Source organism: Oppia nitens, unplaced genomic scaffold (assembly GCF_028296485.1).
Source record: "Oppia nitens isolate AA-2021 unplaced genomic scaffold, nextdenovo-longstitch-racon4-pilon3 scaffold28_pilon_pilon_pilon, whole genome shotgun sequence".
NCBI classification, from domain to species: Eukaryota; Metazoa; Arthropoda; class Arachnida; order Sarcoptiformes; family Oppiidae; genus Oppia; species Oppia nitens.
The window spans coordinates 423,068-440,081 of record NW_026533208.1 but is presented as its reverse complement, the minus strand read 5'-3'; the positions used below and the strand labels follow the sequence as shown (position 1 = coordinate 440,081).

Below are 17,014 nucleotides of genomic sequence, written 5' to 3'. Positions count from 1 at the left end.
CAATTAATACCATTCCTCCACTTCTTCTTCTTCCTCTTCTTCCTCCTCCTTCTCCCTGAAGAATGACAACTCACCAGAGTTTGAGTACGACATGTATAACATCACAGTCATGGAGAACCTGCCGCCAGGTTTTACAGTACTCCAGGTGTTTGCCGTCGATGCCGACAAAGGAGACAACGCTCACTTCAAATACCTGTTGGACGACCCGTCGGGTGCATTCAAAATAGACGAAAATACCGGCTGGATTAGTGTCAAAGATCCGACTCGACTGGACAGGGAAAGCAACGACAGGATTCAGATGAAAGTGACGGCCATCGAGCGTAAGCCTAATATCAATCCGGAAGCGGCAAAAGCCAAATACACTACCGTCGAGCTAAACCTGTTGGACGCTAACGATAATAATCCACAATTTTTTCCGCAAAATCTCTATACGTTTGCTGTACTGGAAACGGCACCCGCGGCTACCATAGTGGGCAGTGTCTACGCCAACGATAAAGATTTGAACGAAAACGGACGGGTAGTCTACTATAAACAAAACGATACGATTAGTCAGAGTGTGCCATTCGACGTGTTTCCGCATAACGGATCCATTTATGTTACCGATACTTTCCCGCATTTGGTGGCCAAACCCACACAGTATACGTTTTTTGTTGTCGCTTCCGATTCGGCCAAATCCCGATTCGAGAGGCGTACCGGTGTGGCCATCATTCGTGTGAACGTAACCGACATCAACAACTCGGTACCCGAGTTTGTCGGCGCACCGTTCGAGGCCTATGTCGGCGAATCGCTACCCGAAGGCGCCTACGTTACACAGATTATGGCCAGAGATAACGACGCCATCGATACCAATCTCGAGTATTCAATAGTTGCCGGAAACGATGAAAAGTTGTTTCTGATTGACTCGAGAGCCGGTCGAGTGTTTACCGCCGCTGTACTGGATTTTGAACGAAAACAAAGCTACGATTTGCTCGTTCAGGTGTCCGACGGTATCAATACAGCTGTGGCACCACTTCTGGTCAATTTGGTCGATATCAATGACAATGCACCGCATTTTACACATAATTTCTACAATTTTTCGGTAAGTTTTTTCAGTATTTTTTTTTAAATAAAGTCTTTTGAAATCCTATACAACATCTTTCCGCTGTTTGCATCAGTGCGTCGAAGAGATGGCCGAAAACATGACAATAGGTTCAGTGTTGGCATTAGATCGCGATTCGGGTAAAAATGCTGTCCTCCGCTACAGTATTATCGGCGATCAGGCCAGCGATGCTTTTATTGTCGAACCGTTAACCGGTAATATCCGAACCCGTTTACGGCTGGACAGAGAATCCGAGTCGAAGATCGAGTTTATGATCATTGCCTACGACAGCGGTATACCGCAGTTGAGCGGTACGACATCGGTTGTGGTGGCCATCGAAGATATCAACGATAACGCACCGTATTTTGAACAAAATCAATATGTAGTGGAAGTATCCGAAGAACTGGAACCGCCGGTCGACATATTTCAGGTAAAAGCCAACGACAGAGACGCCAACGACAACGCTGTCATCAAATATCTGATACTAGCCGGTAATGATGACAACGTTTTCAACATTAATCCCGAAACCGGTTTACTATCGACCGCCGAAAAACTAAACTACGAACGAAAAACCGAATACAAACTCTACGTTGCGGCCAGAAATCTGCGGCCATTTCAGGGACCGAATGCCGCCAACATAATCAATCCCTCCGTCGARGTGATTGTTCGGGTACGCGATATCAACGACGAACTGGTCATCTTTGACCAACAATCCTATCATTTTCGGGTATTCGAAAGTCTACCGAAAAATCAGGCCATCGGTTTCGTTAACGCCACAAATCCCGGCCGATTACCCAACGAACAGGACATCATCTATTGGATTGGCGAAGAAAATCGCAAACAAAAAGGAAAGTTTGCCATCAATCAGAAGACTGGAGAACTGATACTCAAAGAACCAATAGATAGGGATATGCCTAACAATGAACAGGCATTCAAATTGAAGATCTACGCCAGRGATCGACTGTCGATCAATTCGTTTAATACATCGGTTCCGGTGATAGTCGACGTACTCGATGTGGTCAGTCATCCGTTAATTTTTTTTTAATGATTATTATTATTATTTAATATTTATTTTTGTTGTTTCATTAGTTTAGTTTAGTTGCTGTCAAATTGATTTTTGTTATTTAATTTTATTCAATGATATACTGTATAACTTAATAGTTACATCAAATATAACACACATATAAAACTTAATTTACAATATAATAATAAACAGTAAACTATAGATTTTTTTTTTAGTTTTGTATTAATGATTATTGTTTCTCTATCTACAGCTAAACTAAATGATTTTTAATGATAGTCTCAACAAACTAAATAAATAAATAATTTTTTTTAACATTAAAGTCAATGAGCGCTAACTAATGACTAAATTTAAAAACAATTTTTAAACAGTTTGCCTAATTGTTGGCTTTTATTAATATATATAAAAAAACAATGTTATGTTTTATTGTATTTTCAATAGGACTTCCACATTATATAACTAAATACTACATATTAWTAAACTAAATATATAACTAAAMTAAATAATTAATTATTTATTTATTGATTCACTTCCACACAAACATACAAATTATTTTCTTATTTTAATTAAGATATACTGTATATATATATATATAAGTTATTTATTTATTTGTTTTAATTAATTAATTATTTATTTATTTTCATACATTTTTATTTTCCACATACAGAACGATAATTCGCCCGTTTTTAATGAGGACAGGTATGTGTGTGTGTTTAGTATTTAGTATTGTATTGTTTTTTTTGGTGCCGGTATTTAGTATTATAGGCCTATCTATCCATTAATGAATTATTAATTGACCCCAAAATTTTTAACCAAACAAAGTAATCCTAAATTGTTTTTTCCAAAACAATTTGTTTCATACAATTGTTTTGTTTTTTTTTTTGAAAACTTTTTTTATCGATTAATTAATTGATGTCTTATTTGATGTTTTATACATTTAAAAAAAAATTAATATATTTAATGAAGATATGTATTGGAATTACCGGAAAGCCTACCGTCGGGAACAACATTTCCGGCCTTCTATCGGGTCAGCGATCTGGACGCCGGCCTAAACGGCAAAATTGTTGGCTACTATTTGAATACTACGGTCGAAGAGCACCAGTTGTTTGCCATCAACAACCAGACCGGTGTGATTACACTGTTGGCAGCGCTGGACTCGGAAACCCGCGACAAACACGAGTTCGGTATCATAGCCGTAGACGGTGGCCAACCGCCCAATATTGGTACGGCTACCGTAGTGGTCAATGTGGCCAACATCAATGAATATTCGCCGAAATTTGTTGGACTACCGTACGAGTTTCTTGTCCAGGAAAAAGCATTCGAAGGTACCAGTGTTGGCCAGGTTCGGGCCATCGACGAGGACGGCAATGCCATCAAATACAGTGTATCGGATGGCGATACCGATTTTTTCTACATCGAAGAGGACAGCGGCCGACTGTTCGTAAAGAAACCGTTGATTTCCCGAACACAGTATACGTTTATTGTCAGGGCTACCGATGATGGCGTTCCCCAGAACTTTAGTTTAGGTGTTCAGGTGATTGTCAAAGTCAGGGAAAGTAATGATTATCCGCCAGTATTTACGTCGAGTAACTATCACGGAGTGGTCGTCGAAAAACGTGAATCCGATAAAGTAGTGGTCAAAGTGGAAGCCATTGATAAGGATTTGCAAAATAATTCGGTGTCCTATTCGATGGTCGGCGGCAACGAAGACGGCGTATTCGTTATCAATGGCCACAACGGCGAGATCAAGATTGTCCCGGGAATGGGACCTAAGCTTAACTATGATAATAAAAAACAGTATTCATTGCTAGTTCAGGCAACCGATTCGCATATTACACAACTGTACGGACTGGCAATGGTGGTCATCGATGTCCAGGACACCAGTAAGTCTAGCTATTCCTTCTCCTATTCCTCATATATATTAGAAATCCTCTAAAAATTAATAATCAATTCATTTCAGACGATCACTCACCGGTGTTCAGCAAATCAGTCTATTCGGCAACACTGCCCGAAAACCTGCCGGCCGGACATTGTTTTTTGACTGTCGAGGCCAACTCACGCGATACAGTTGACAGTGTTAGCTATTTGCTATCAAATACCAAAGACAATGTGTTTGCCGTCAATAAGGCTACCGGAGAGATATGTACGAAAAAAGTGTTGGACAGGGAGGTCAAAGACAAGTACGAGTTTTCAGTGGTGGCCACCGATGGCAAGTTTGAAGTTTTGGCACCGGTTTCAGTCGGTAATTCACCCTTAATTTTTGTTTGTTTTTGAGACGGCCATTAATTTATTACTTATCAATTAATCTGTTTGTTGTTGTTTTTGTCGGACATAGAAATAATCGACGAAAACGACAATCCGCCCCGTTTTGAACAGGACAGGTACCTGATATCCATACCGTACGATCTGCATCCGGGTCGTACAGTCATCCAGGTTCAGGCAACCGATCCCGATAGTGCCAACAACGGCGACATTACCTACTGGATCAAGAATACGCACGGTATGTTCGAAATAGACGCCAAAACCGGTTTGGTCCGACTGGTGGCCAACTTGCCGATGGACAAACCGAACGCTACCTACGAGATGGAAGTGTTTGCCCAGGACCACGGCGTAACACCGAATATCGGCAAATCGATTCTAGTCGTTCGGGCCTCCAATACCATCAATCATCCGCCAAAATTTGACCGATTCTCCTATTCGGTAAATGTCGACGAAAATGTTACCGGCATACCATTGATCCAAGTGCTGGCCTTGGATCCCGATCCGGGTAAAGCTGGCAAAGTTATCTACCGTATTGTCAAGTCGTCACATCCGAATGCATTCCGTATCGACAAAACCAATGGCCGAATAACACTGGAATCGGCACTGGACTACGAGTCCAGTAAATACCATGAAATTGTTGTCGAAGCCCGCGACGAGACCAAAGAGTCCCAGTCGACCACTACTGTCGTACAGATACACGTCAACGATATCAACGACAACTCACCGGAGATACTGTCGATGCCGCGCATACTTCGTGTACCGCAATCGGTATCGCCGAATAGCGAAGTAATCTATACGGTCCAGTCGACCGATTTGGACAGCGACCGTAACGGCAACAATCAAGTGGTCTACGCTATCGAACCGCAAAGTCATTTCTTTGCCATCAATGCCTTGACCGGCCAGATGTTTGCCACCCAGAAACTGATACCAATGACCGAAACGCTGCGTGTGATTGCCGCCGATAAGGCCAGCGCTGGCCAACTGTTTACGTCGAAAGACTTGCGTATCGAAGTCTACAAAGATTCCATTGAAGAGCCGACACCAGTGTTCACTAGTGTCCAGTACTTTGTCCAAAGCGATACTGTACTCGAACCGGGAGCTACTTTGCTGACACCGAGAGCTACCATTCCTAATGGATCGCCTGTTTGGTACAATATATCATCGGTAAATAGTGGCCAATTGAATGCCAAAAAATTTAACATCGATCACGATTCGGGCCGTATATTCACATCCAACCGACTCGATCCGTCCGATTTGAAACAAAATATCTACCATTTCATAGTATCGGCTCATAATAAACGCGAACCATTGCACTACTCCGAGTCCGGTGTTGTCATCCGACTACTCGACCACAATATCCGATGTCCGAAGTTTCCGTTTACCGAATACTATGCGTCGATTAAGGAAAATTCGGCGCCCGATATGATAGTACTGCCCGATCTTCTCATCGAAGATGTCGACAAGTTTTCTGGCCAACGATTGTCCTATCAGATTACCGAAGACAACTCCAACGACAACTTCTATATTGATGTCCGTCAAGGAGGCGATACACCCATGAATGTGACGCTGAGGATCAAGAAGATCTTGGATAGGGATTCGATGCCGAAGTTCCTACAGGGCGTCCATACGTTGGCCATTACGGCCAGCAATCAACGATGTTCGGCAAATAGTCGCGTAAAGATTATGGTCGAAGATGTCAACGACAATAATCCGGTTTTTAGTCAGTCGGACTTTGTTGTTGAACTGAAAGAAAATACACCGATAGGTCAAGTGGTGACCACTTTGACGGCTACCGATAAGGATGAAGTGGACGACGGAAAGTTGAGATATCATGTCATCGAAGGCAATGAAGACGAGATGTTTGATTTGGAAGAGAAAACCGGTGTAATGTCCGTAAAGATCATACCCGATAGGGAACGATCGCCGGCTTATGTACTACGGGTAGTGGCCATCGATTCGGCCAACAATACCGGTTGGGCTAACGTTCATATTATTATATTAGACGAAAACGATTGGACACCAACTTTCCTAAACGAAACGTTTGTACTCAATGTTACCGAAGGACCGACCAGTATTGGTAAGTCATTTGATTGATTGATTTCACTAATAAATAACAAAAAATATATTTAAGACAAAAAATTACCGAAAAAAAACTTAGTTTTTTTGGCATAAATATAATACACCAAAAAAATAAATAAATATTTTTTTCTATAATTTAATGTTAATTTATTTACACATAAAATCATGTATTATAAGGAAAAACAGTTTTTTTAAACATTTTGCAGTAATTTATTATTATTTTTTTGTTTTAATTTTTCCCTATTATCTCAGGCACTCGTATGCGATTACCGGTTGTCGACTACGATGACGGTATCAATAGACAGATGGAGGTATATATTGTTGATGGCAATGCCAATGGAGAGTTTAGGCTGGATGTCGATGAAGGCGGACCCATATTGACCATTGTTTCCGAATTGGATCGGGAAAAATATAATGTCAAAGAGTCGGCATTACACGTACTGTTTGTGGCCGCCAAAGACAAAGGCCAACCGCAGCGTATGGGCAAAGCTATGGTCGCTGTGGTCATACAGGATATCAACGACTCGCCGCCTAAGTTTGAACGCGACTCGTACTATCAGTTTATATCAGAGGACGCACCGGTAGGCATAGTTGTTGCCGAACTGAAGGCTACCGATGCCGATTCGCCGGCCAACACAAATCTTGTCTATTCGTTTGCCAAAAATACGGGAAACGGTATGTGTTTTTGTTTTTTTTATTAGACCCTTAAGTTTATAGACACAAGTTTTCCTAACCATTTATTGACCCCCTCCCGCCATCGGCTATAGTTCCCTTTACTATTGACCCGATAACCGGTATTGTCAACATATCGCGCCAATTGGACATTTCCGAAAGTCAACACTACATCCTAATTGTCGATGCTTTTGATGGACAATGGAAATCATCGGTTAGTTAATATGATAATAGACTGTCTGAGATGTTTGTTGTTGTTGCTGATGGTTATACCTTAAATTAATTAATTAATTTTTGTAATTTGCAGACCAATTTGAATATCTATGTTAGCGAAGCCGAGGAACGGGATCCCCGTTTCGATCAATCGCACTATAGGTTCGCTGTACTTGAAAATCAATCGGGTGTTCTGGTCGGACGGGTTGAACTGAAACCTCGTAAACATCGTATCAATGCACTGATGAAGTATACGATTGTCAACACTGAAATGAGATCCATATTCAATATAACACAGGTTTGATTTGATTGATTGATTGATATTTAAAAAAAAAAAATTGTATCACATTTGTTATAATCACATATTTAAAAAACAAACAATTAATTAATTCAATGGACTTATCTATAGGACGGCGAGATCTATACAAAAGTAGGTTTAGATCGCGAAAAGAGGAGTAACTATATCTTTACGGTTAAACTGGAAGAGAAACGACCCGTCACTAAGATTGTAAGTTTTATGACTGTTTATCATTTGATGGGAACCATTGATTGTGATGATGGATGTCTGGATGACTAAATCATTTGTTTCCTCTTTTGGACACAACCACAGAGTGTCAGCGAAGTCATAGTCGATGTGCTGGACATGAACGACGAGGTGCCACTGTTTACGCAGATATATCGGGGACACATCAAAGAAAACTCGCAGCCGGGAACTGCGGTCAGCATTTTACCGCAAATCCAGGCGCACGACAAGGACGCTGGGAATAATTCGCTGATTGCCTACTCGTTGGCCGGCGACGGGTCGGATATGTTTACGATTCTGGATTCGGGAACCGTATTGTTTACGCCGAAAGATCCGAAACAGATCATCGATCGGGAAGTAAAGGCCAAATACGAGCTGAAGGTGACAGCTGTCGATAGGGGTAGTCTGAGTTCGACCTCGGATTTGACTATCAGTGTCGAAGATGAAAATGATAATGCACCAGCTTTCCAACATGGACCACTGTATGTACTGTTACCTGAAGTAGCCCGACCCGGATCCAAAGTAGTCGAAGTCAAGGCTACCGATGCCGACGAGGTCGGACCTAATTCAAAAATACAATACTATATAACACACGGCGGCAAAGGTGACATACGTATCGATAAGTCTAGCGGTGAAATTTTTGTTGTCGGTACCCTGGTACCCGGAACCGTCTACTTTATGAATGTATCGGCTGTCGATGGTAACGGTCTGGCCGCCCGTACCACTGTCAATGTAACAATTGTCGATGTATGTGATAGCTGTCTACCCTCCCTCCCCCCCCCAATTGATAATACCTGTGCTTAACTTCTATATATGTTGTATATATCTATCCATTTTTTTTTTTTAAAAAAAAAGGTTAACAATCATAAGCCAACGTTTGAAAATACACACTACCAGTTCAATGTAGTCGAGGGCAACTATACGGCAAACAAATTGAAATTAGGTGTCCTCAGGGCCAAGGATGAGGATATCGGTAGAAACGGTGCCGTCGAGTATGCAATTTTGAATAACGTTCCCGCCGGTATGTATATATTTATGTATTTATTTTTTAAAAATAATTTTTTTAAAAAATATATATTGAATTCATTATATTTTAAATGAAATATTATTGGAAGTATAATTCAGTGATTAAATATTTTTTTTTTTTAATATACAATATAATAGTTGAATGAATGAATGAATGAAAATTAAATTTTTATAAATTACTATTTAATATATACTGACTGTATATATAAAGTATGTATAATATAAGGGGTATTGATGTGAATATATGTTTTACAATTTTTTTTTTTTTGAATTGAATACAAAGTGTTTAATTTTCCCATATCTTTAATAATATCTCTTTTTTTTCTCCATATTATTATTAATATTAATAATAATAACTGTATTTTTAATGACTTACTTTGTTATATATGTAAGCGATATGTGATAGTTATGATAAATTTATGTGAAAAAAAAAATTATTATTATTGTAATAATAACTAATTATTTTCCATCGTAACTAATGAATCATTTTTCTATTGCTAATTATAATATAATTACTTTATATTTTTAATAATAATAATAATAATAATATATTCATGTACTGTATATAAAAATAACTAATTATAATAGCATTAGTGATATCTTATATGAATGAATACCTCTCTCTCTCTCTCTCTCTCTCTCTCTCTCTCTCTCTCTCACTACTAAATGTAATCATAAATACTGTATAATATTACACTATATTTAACTAATAATAATAAGTTTTTAAGCGATAAAAATAAATATTTGCAAAGTTATTATTATTATGAGATATTAGAGAAATATATAATATAATATTTTTTTCATCATTTAAATTTGTTTTCTCCATAATATATGTCATATACAATATATAATATTTGTTTTTTATGTTAAAATTATAATATACTGTAAAATGTATAGTTTTTTTAGAGCTGTTTTTAATTAGTTTTGATAATAAGCTATATATGTATATAAATCTGATATTATATATATATATTTTTTTTAAATAAAAAGATTACGATTAAAAATAATAGTAAACATCATTATAATATAAAATTGTATTTCATGTCACAGATAATAATCTTTATTATTTGTGAAAAAATAAACTATTTTTACAGATAAACATTATTTTTAAATAAAAAATATTATTTCATGATAATCATTATCATATTATATTATTTGATGATTGTAAAATAACTGCATAAATAGTGTGTGCTATTTTAAAAAATACTAAATATTTTTTTTTTAATTATCATTATTATTAAATTAAATATTTTTCTCTCAAGTTTTATGCTTTAATATGCATTGTGAGGTCAATTAATTTTTATGGGATAAATAAGTATTTTTTTTCAATTATAAAGTTTGATTTTATTTATTATTATTATTTTTTTTGGTATTAATTATACAGTATATCGTCTATAATAATTTATTACAATAATTGATGCTTTGTATATATATATATATATATAATTTATCTAATATATACTAATCAATAAATAATTTATTGATTTAATAAATAAATAACTATTTTTTTATTTAACGACTGTATAACAAATTATTAATTGTTAGGTACAAACAGATACAAACACAAAACTAAAAGATTTATTATAAATAAATACATATAAAATTATATATATTTTTATATTTATTTATATATGTATTAACAGTAATCATAGTTTTCAACACAAATAAATAAATATATTATATATATATATTGAGAGAGAGAGAGAGAGAGAGAGAGAGAGAGAGAGAGAGAGAGAGAGATCGATGACATTGTAAAATGTTTTAAAAATTGTTTAATAGATTTTTATTTATTTTTTAAAAAGACAGTTAAATTGAGATTTTGAACTTAAGTTTTTAATTTAGTTTTTTTTCACTAAAATATTGTGTAATTTTTTTAGTTGTTGGTGTGTTTGTGTAAATATTTTTATGTTTTCGCAATGTTTGTTAATAAGTCAATGATCTAAATATATATATATATATAAAAATCACATAAAAATATTTTTTTTAATAAATAAATACGACAAACAAATAATCAATCTTTTTATTTCTATAATTATAGTATATTGCATTCAATATTTTTTTTATATATATCTAATAATAATAGGACACAAAATAGCCTTTATATTTGTTTGTCACTCTCTTTCTCTCTCTCTCTCTCTTTGAAATAAATGTATCATTTAATGCATTTTTATTTATTACTCTCTCTCTCTCTCTCTCTCTCTCTCTCTCTCTCTCTCTCTCTCGTCTTCAACAAATTGGTTGAGTCTTTAGCCTAACAGTTGTTGCCATCAATTCAAATGATTGTTATTTTTATATTTATTTCTCTCTCTTCTCTCTCTCTCTCTCTCTCTCTCTCTCTCTCTCTCTCTCTCTCTTTTTCCCACTCTCTCTTCCTAACCCTAAGACTACTACACAATTTTACATGACTTCCGCTTCTCTAGATTTTTATGGCCGATTAATAATATATGATTGTTGTTGTTGTTGTTGTTGTTTGGGTCAACCAAATCAACAATATATAATAACAAGAGGTAAACTATAGATATTTATATGCATAAAGTAGTAGTAGTAGTAGTAAAAAGATATCAAACTGATTACCAGAAAACTTATTGATGATATTTGCCACCAAAAAAAAATGTCTTAATGTCTTTGAGATGTGCGGCGCTCCCGAAGTTAGCAAAAAAGTGGGTCAATTCAATGCTTGATTTAATTTGAAATCATTTCTCTCTCTCTCTCTCTCTCTCTCTCTCTCTCTCTCTCTCTCTCTCTCTCTCTCTCTCTCGTCAAACAAACAAACCAACAACAAAAAAAAACCTAAACATCACATCAATAAATGACCCCTTTTTTTGCAACTAAAAAACCACTAACCATTTACTACTACTACTACTACTGTCGAGTTGTTTATACTGGAAGTTATCTTATTATTATTATTATTATTAACTATTATTATATATTATTATTTATTTTTACAAAAAAAATCTCAATCATCTCTTTATTTTTATTTTATTTATTTTTTTGTTGCCCAGACTTCCCGTTTTCGGTCGATGTCTACACAGGAGAGCTGTTTGCCAAAGGTTTTATAGATAGGGAACAGAAAGAGATCTATAATTTTGAAGTTACGGTAATATTATTACACAAATATTTATATATATAATATAAATAAAACATTTTTTTTGGTGACAAATATAAAAATAAGAGACATATAATTTATATTAATATATATTTTTTAAAAATAAATAAAAATTATATATTGATTTATAAGGCACTGGATTCAGGAGAACCGCCAACCAATTCAAGCACTGAAGTCAAGATAATTGTGGTCAGTATTTGGTCACTTAATTTTTGATATATTTTTTTTTTTAAAAAATAAAAATAATATTTTAATAAATAAATAAATAATCACAGAAAAAAATAGATGACACATTTGGTAAAAATAAAATAAATATATAAATTATAGTACTTTTTATATATAATATCATATAATAGTTTGGTTGAAACAAATAAAATAAAACAAAATGTTAGGAAATTATAATTAATTAATAAATTAATTAATTATTGCATTTGTATGCTTAGATTTAACGGCGCTTAACTCTAATTTTTTTAAATGTTATTTTGAACTATAAAATTTAATTATTAAATATTAACTAATTAATTAAATATATTTTATCTATTTGGTAATAACTAAATTTACTACTACTACTACTACTACTTTAAATTTATTTTATGTTTATGATTACTATTTTTAAGATTTTTATGATTATTATTATTATTATTATTACCATTATACTTTTTATAGTTAATATTCTAGAAAATATTAATATATAATAATAATAAACTAATATTTTTATATCAAAATAATTTTTTCTATTAACTCATAAAATATAAAATTGTTTATTTTTTGTATCCCAATACATATGAAAATATTTTTTTATTTTAGTTACTAATAGTATATTTAAACAATATATATAAGTATATATTTATACAATATATTTCAATATCAGTTTTTTTATAGTAATATAATTTTCATTAACTAAATGGAGTTTAGATAAAACAAAACAAAACAAAACAAAAAACAAATAATAATTTATATATTGTTTACTATGAAAAAAATATATAATAAATTATCTTTATTTATAAATAAACTTTTAAAATGTTTTTTATATAAACAGACAAAAAATATATATTTAAAAAAAATTGATTTTTTTCAATTTATGATTTAATGACCACACCAGGGTGACCGCAACGATGAAAGGCCCCGATTTTATACCGATCCCTACTTAGCACATGTACCCGAAAATCTGGATCCGGGACACAAAGTCACCCAAATAGTTGCGTTTGATCCGGATATGGGCGAAAATGGACAGGTATTCTATAAACTAGGCGATGGACACGACAACAAGTTTTATATTGACGGCAAAGGTTTGGACATCAAAAAAGCCAACAAAAAAAATCGATAAATTTTAAAAAAAAAACCATTTTCTTGTCTATCAATCAATCAATCAGACGGAACCGTTTGGACACTGTCGGCGCTGGACTACGAAGATAAAAGTTTCTACAATATTACGGTCATTGCCTACGATAAAGGCAGTCCTAGTTTGAGTTCAGTGGCCAAACTATGGGTAACAGTTGCCGATACTTCGGATTCGGTACCCGATTTTGCCAAAGCTGTCTATACGGTCGAAGTGGCCGAAAATGCCAAACCCGGCGATACTGTGTTCACAATGAATGCCGGCGACGGACCCTTTAAGTACACCCTATTAAGTGAGTATTATTTTTTTTGTATTATTATTATTATTATTATTAATAGTATAAAACAATATTTGTCACATCCTTAGTAATCATCATTTTTTTTAATTTATTATTTATTTTGTCGGTTTTAAACACTTTTTTTGTGCTCTAATTTTTTTTGGTTAATGTTTTTGTTATTATTATTATTATTATTATTATTATTGTTACATATATTGTCTCCAATAAAATTAAATACTATATATATATATATTTAGCACTGAAAATATAGTGATTTAGTAAATCTTGCGAAAAAAATACACTAAAAAAAATTTTTTTTTCATTGTTATTATTATATTTATATATAGAAATAATAGTTTTTATACAGTATATACAGTTAAAGTATTTATAATGAATTTTTACTTATTATTATGTGTTTTACTACTATTTTATTTATTTAATTTTTTTTTTTTTTGGATTAAAGACTCGGATGAGATGAAAACTTTTGCCATTGAGACGAGCAATGGTAGAGTCAAACTGACCAAAGCTCTGGATAGTGTCCAACGAAATCATTACAGACTGGTTGTCAAGGCTGAGGATGACAGCGAACCACCAAAATCTGATTCAACAGAAGTGAGTCTCAATCTCTTAGTCTGTCTCTCTGTCTCTCTCTCTCTCTCTCTCTGACATCCTCTTAGACTCTTAGATCTAACCATTAGACTACTGAGACTTACTGTACACTTAAGACTTTAACCTACAAAACGATTGATAGAGAGAAGCTTAACTGACAGCTCATCTCTCTCTCTCTCTCTCTCTCTCTCTCTCTCTCTTTACATGAAATGACATCTATTTTTTTGCCTTACATTTCGTCTCCAATTAAGTCTAGATTGACTCTACTGTATGTGTTGTCTGTCTTTATTTTTTTTAACTGAAAACGACGACCAAAAATAGTAATAATAATAATAATAATAATAATCTTGAAATCTGTACACAAATACTAAATCAAAATATATATAATTTTATATATAAAAAGTACAAATAATTTATTTCTAAAGAAATACTTATATATCACTAAACAAACAACAAACAAAACAAAACACTAAACAATATTATTTTATATTAGTATATACTGTAAATATTTTGTGGCATTTTGTGGCATAATTTCTGAGAAATACAAATCTCTCTCTCTCTCTCTCTCTCTCTCTCTCTCTCTGATTTTATTTATTTCAATAAACAAAACAACAACAAAAAATAATAATATAATAAATAATTTAGGCCATCGCTTGTATTATTATTATAAGTTATATAATAATTATATAATAATAATAAGACATTTTTTAAATGCATTATTATACTTTATTTAGTCTCTCTCTCTCTCTCTCTCTCTCTCTCTCTCTCTCTCTCTCTCTCTCTCTCTCTCTCTCTCTCTCTCTCTCTCTCTCTCTGTTAAGATCAATATATATGATATTTTTTAACATTATTTCAACAATTATTATTAGTAATATTTTTATCATAAATCTTTAAATTTGTTTTACATAAATTTATATATTTATTTAACTATTTTAAGAGTGCACTTCAAATACATTATAATTTTCATGTTATTTTGCAATTTCTCTCTTTCTTTTTTCTCTCTGCAATATATATATATAGATATACTATATTAAATGAATTGAAAAATGATTTTAATGTTTGCACTTTTATTTTATTTTTTATATAACAAATAAATATAGCAAATATCTATATACAGTATAAATTTATCTAACAATATATATATATATATATATATATATATTGCAGATAAAACTTTAATTATATTTTCATATATCAGTAGATAAATGACGTGCACTTGAAAACATTTATTATTATTATTATTATTTTTATTATTACTAAATACTAAAAAATTATCATCTTTTTTATTATTATTATTTATTGAGCGATTTAAGCGATTATATAATTGCATATATTTTTTAATAATATTACATTTTTATAATACAACCACTTAATTAAAAATCATGATTTATATAAACAGTATAACTGTATCTATCTTTACATTATTATCTAACTATCTGTAATAATCGTAATGTATTAATATGTTTGAAAAAGTTATGTTAGTTTTTTAAAAAAAACTAAACAAAACAAAAAACAATTGGTTTTTAAAAAAAGATTAAATTTGAAAAATATTTAAGCCCTCAAAAAAAACTTTTTATTTTTCAATTACGTTAGACAATAGTTGAATACTAAAACAGTTTTAATCACGATTCAATGGGTTATAACAATTTTTTTTATAAAAAAATAAAATATTATTTGTTTGATTAGATTTTATTATTATATAATAATATTTTTACATTATTATTATATAATAATATTTTTTTTACATTATTATTATATAATAATATTTTTTTTTACATTATTATTATAATTTTAACAGATTATAACCAACAACTCATTTATATGATAATTAGTGATGGATTAGTTGAATATATATTTTTTTTGGTGAATAAAACAACAATATCTTATGTATTACTAATTAAATTAATTTTTGTTGTTATTATAATAATAATAATTTATTTAGTATAAAATACATTCAACTTTATGTGATGAACTTTATACGGTATTGTCTATAGTATAGACTCTATACTATTGCCTACACACACACACACACACACACACACACACACACACACACACACTTACACACATACATACACACCCTCACCAAACCAGACAGTTATGTCATCATCACATTTATGACATAACTATTTGCACCAAATGTCAAAAAATGTGATGCCTTTTATGTGATTGTGTTTAGCAATAAATATATTTATATAACAAAGAATTTCATTATTATTGTATATAATGTTATTTTGTTTGTTATATTATAGTAAAGTATAAAAGAAATCTTTTTTTATTTCATATGTATCTGAAATACAATATCGCTTTAAGAGAAAGAGAGAGAGAGAGAGAGAGAGAGAGAGAGTTTTATTTTATATATTTTTGGGATTTTTATTAAATCTATTATAAATATAAAAACCATTGCTCTCTCTCTCTCTCTCTCTCTCTCTCTCTCTCTCTCTCTCTCTCTCTCTCTCTCTCTCTCTCTCTCTCTCTCTCTCTCTCTCTCTCTTTTAACCATCAAAAACATTTCATTGTCTTTATAGCTGACATTTGATTAGGCAATTGTTGACTTTGAAAGTGTTTTTATTATTTCAATTCATGCATTTAATAACACACATTGTATATTATAAGACAAACACAATATATCTCTCGTAGACCATGAGCTCAAATATTATTATTATTATATTCAGCAAATGTTAACAAACTTTTTTGACTTATGTGATATTATATGTATGTATATATAAGTTATATCATATCTAATAGTTTTTAGTAGTATTATTACAACAAACAGTATAATATATTATATTATTTTTATAGTTGCAAA

General features: G+C 32.4%; 1 protein-coding gene across 2 annotated transcripts in view; it reads left to right on the top strand.

Annotated features, from left to right (window-relative positions):
* LOC128954591 (protocadherin Fat 4-like) overlaps positions 1-17,014 on the top strand; it is a 48,666-nt gene that overhangs the window by 21,745 nt on the left and 9,907 nt on the right. For both annotated transcript variants that reach the window (XM_054300194.1, XM_054300193.1), the window contains exons 13-29: positions 62-1,078; positions 1,155-2,096; positions 2,767-2,798; positions 3,066-3,982; positions 4,060-4,341; positions 4,435-6,438; positions 6,693-7,115; positions 7,208-7,326; positions 7,420-7,623; positions 7,735-7,833; positions 7,936-8,595; positions 8,704-8,869; positions 11,877-11,971; positions 12,113-12,169; positions 13,083-13,269; positions 13,354-13,611; positions 14,060-14,208. In XM_054300194.1, coding sequence (XP_054156169.1) covers positions 62-1,078; positions 1,155-2,096; positions 2,767-2,798; positions 3,066-3,982; positions 4,060-4,341; positions 4,435-6,438; positions 6,693-7,115; positions 7,208-7,326; positions 7,420-7,623; positions 7,735-7,833; positions 7,936-8,595; positions 8,704-8,869; positions 11,877-11,971; positions 12,113-12,169; positions 13,083-13,269; positions 13,354-13,611; positions 14,060-14,208 — 7,611 coding nt within the window. The remainder of the gene's footprint in view (positions 1-61; positions 1,079-1,154; positions 2,097-2,766; positions 2,799-3,065; positions 3,983-4,059; positions 4,342-4,434; positions 6,439-6,692; positions 7,116-7,207; positions 7,327-7,419; positions 7,624-7,734; positions 7,834-7,935; positions 8,596-8,703; positions 8,870-11,876; positions 11,972-12,112; positions 12,170-13,082; positions 13,270-13,353; positions 13,612-14,059; positions 14,209-17,014) is intronic.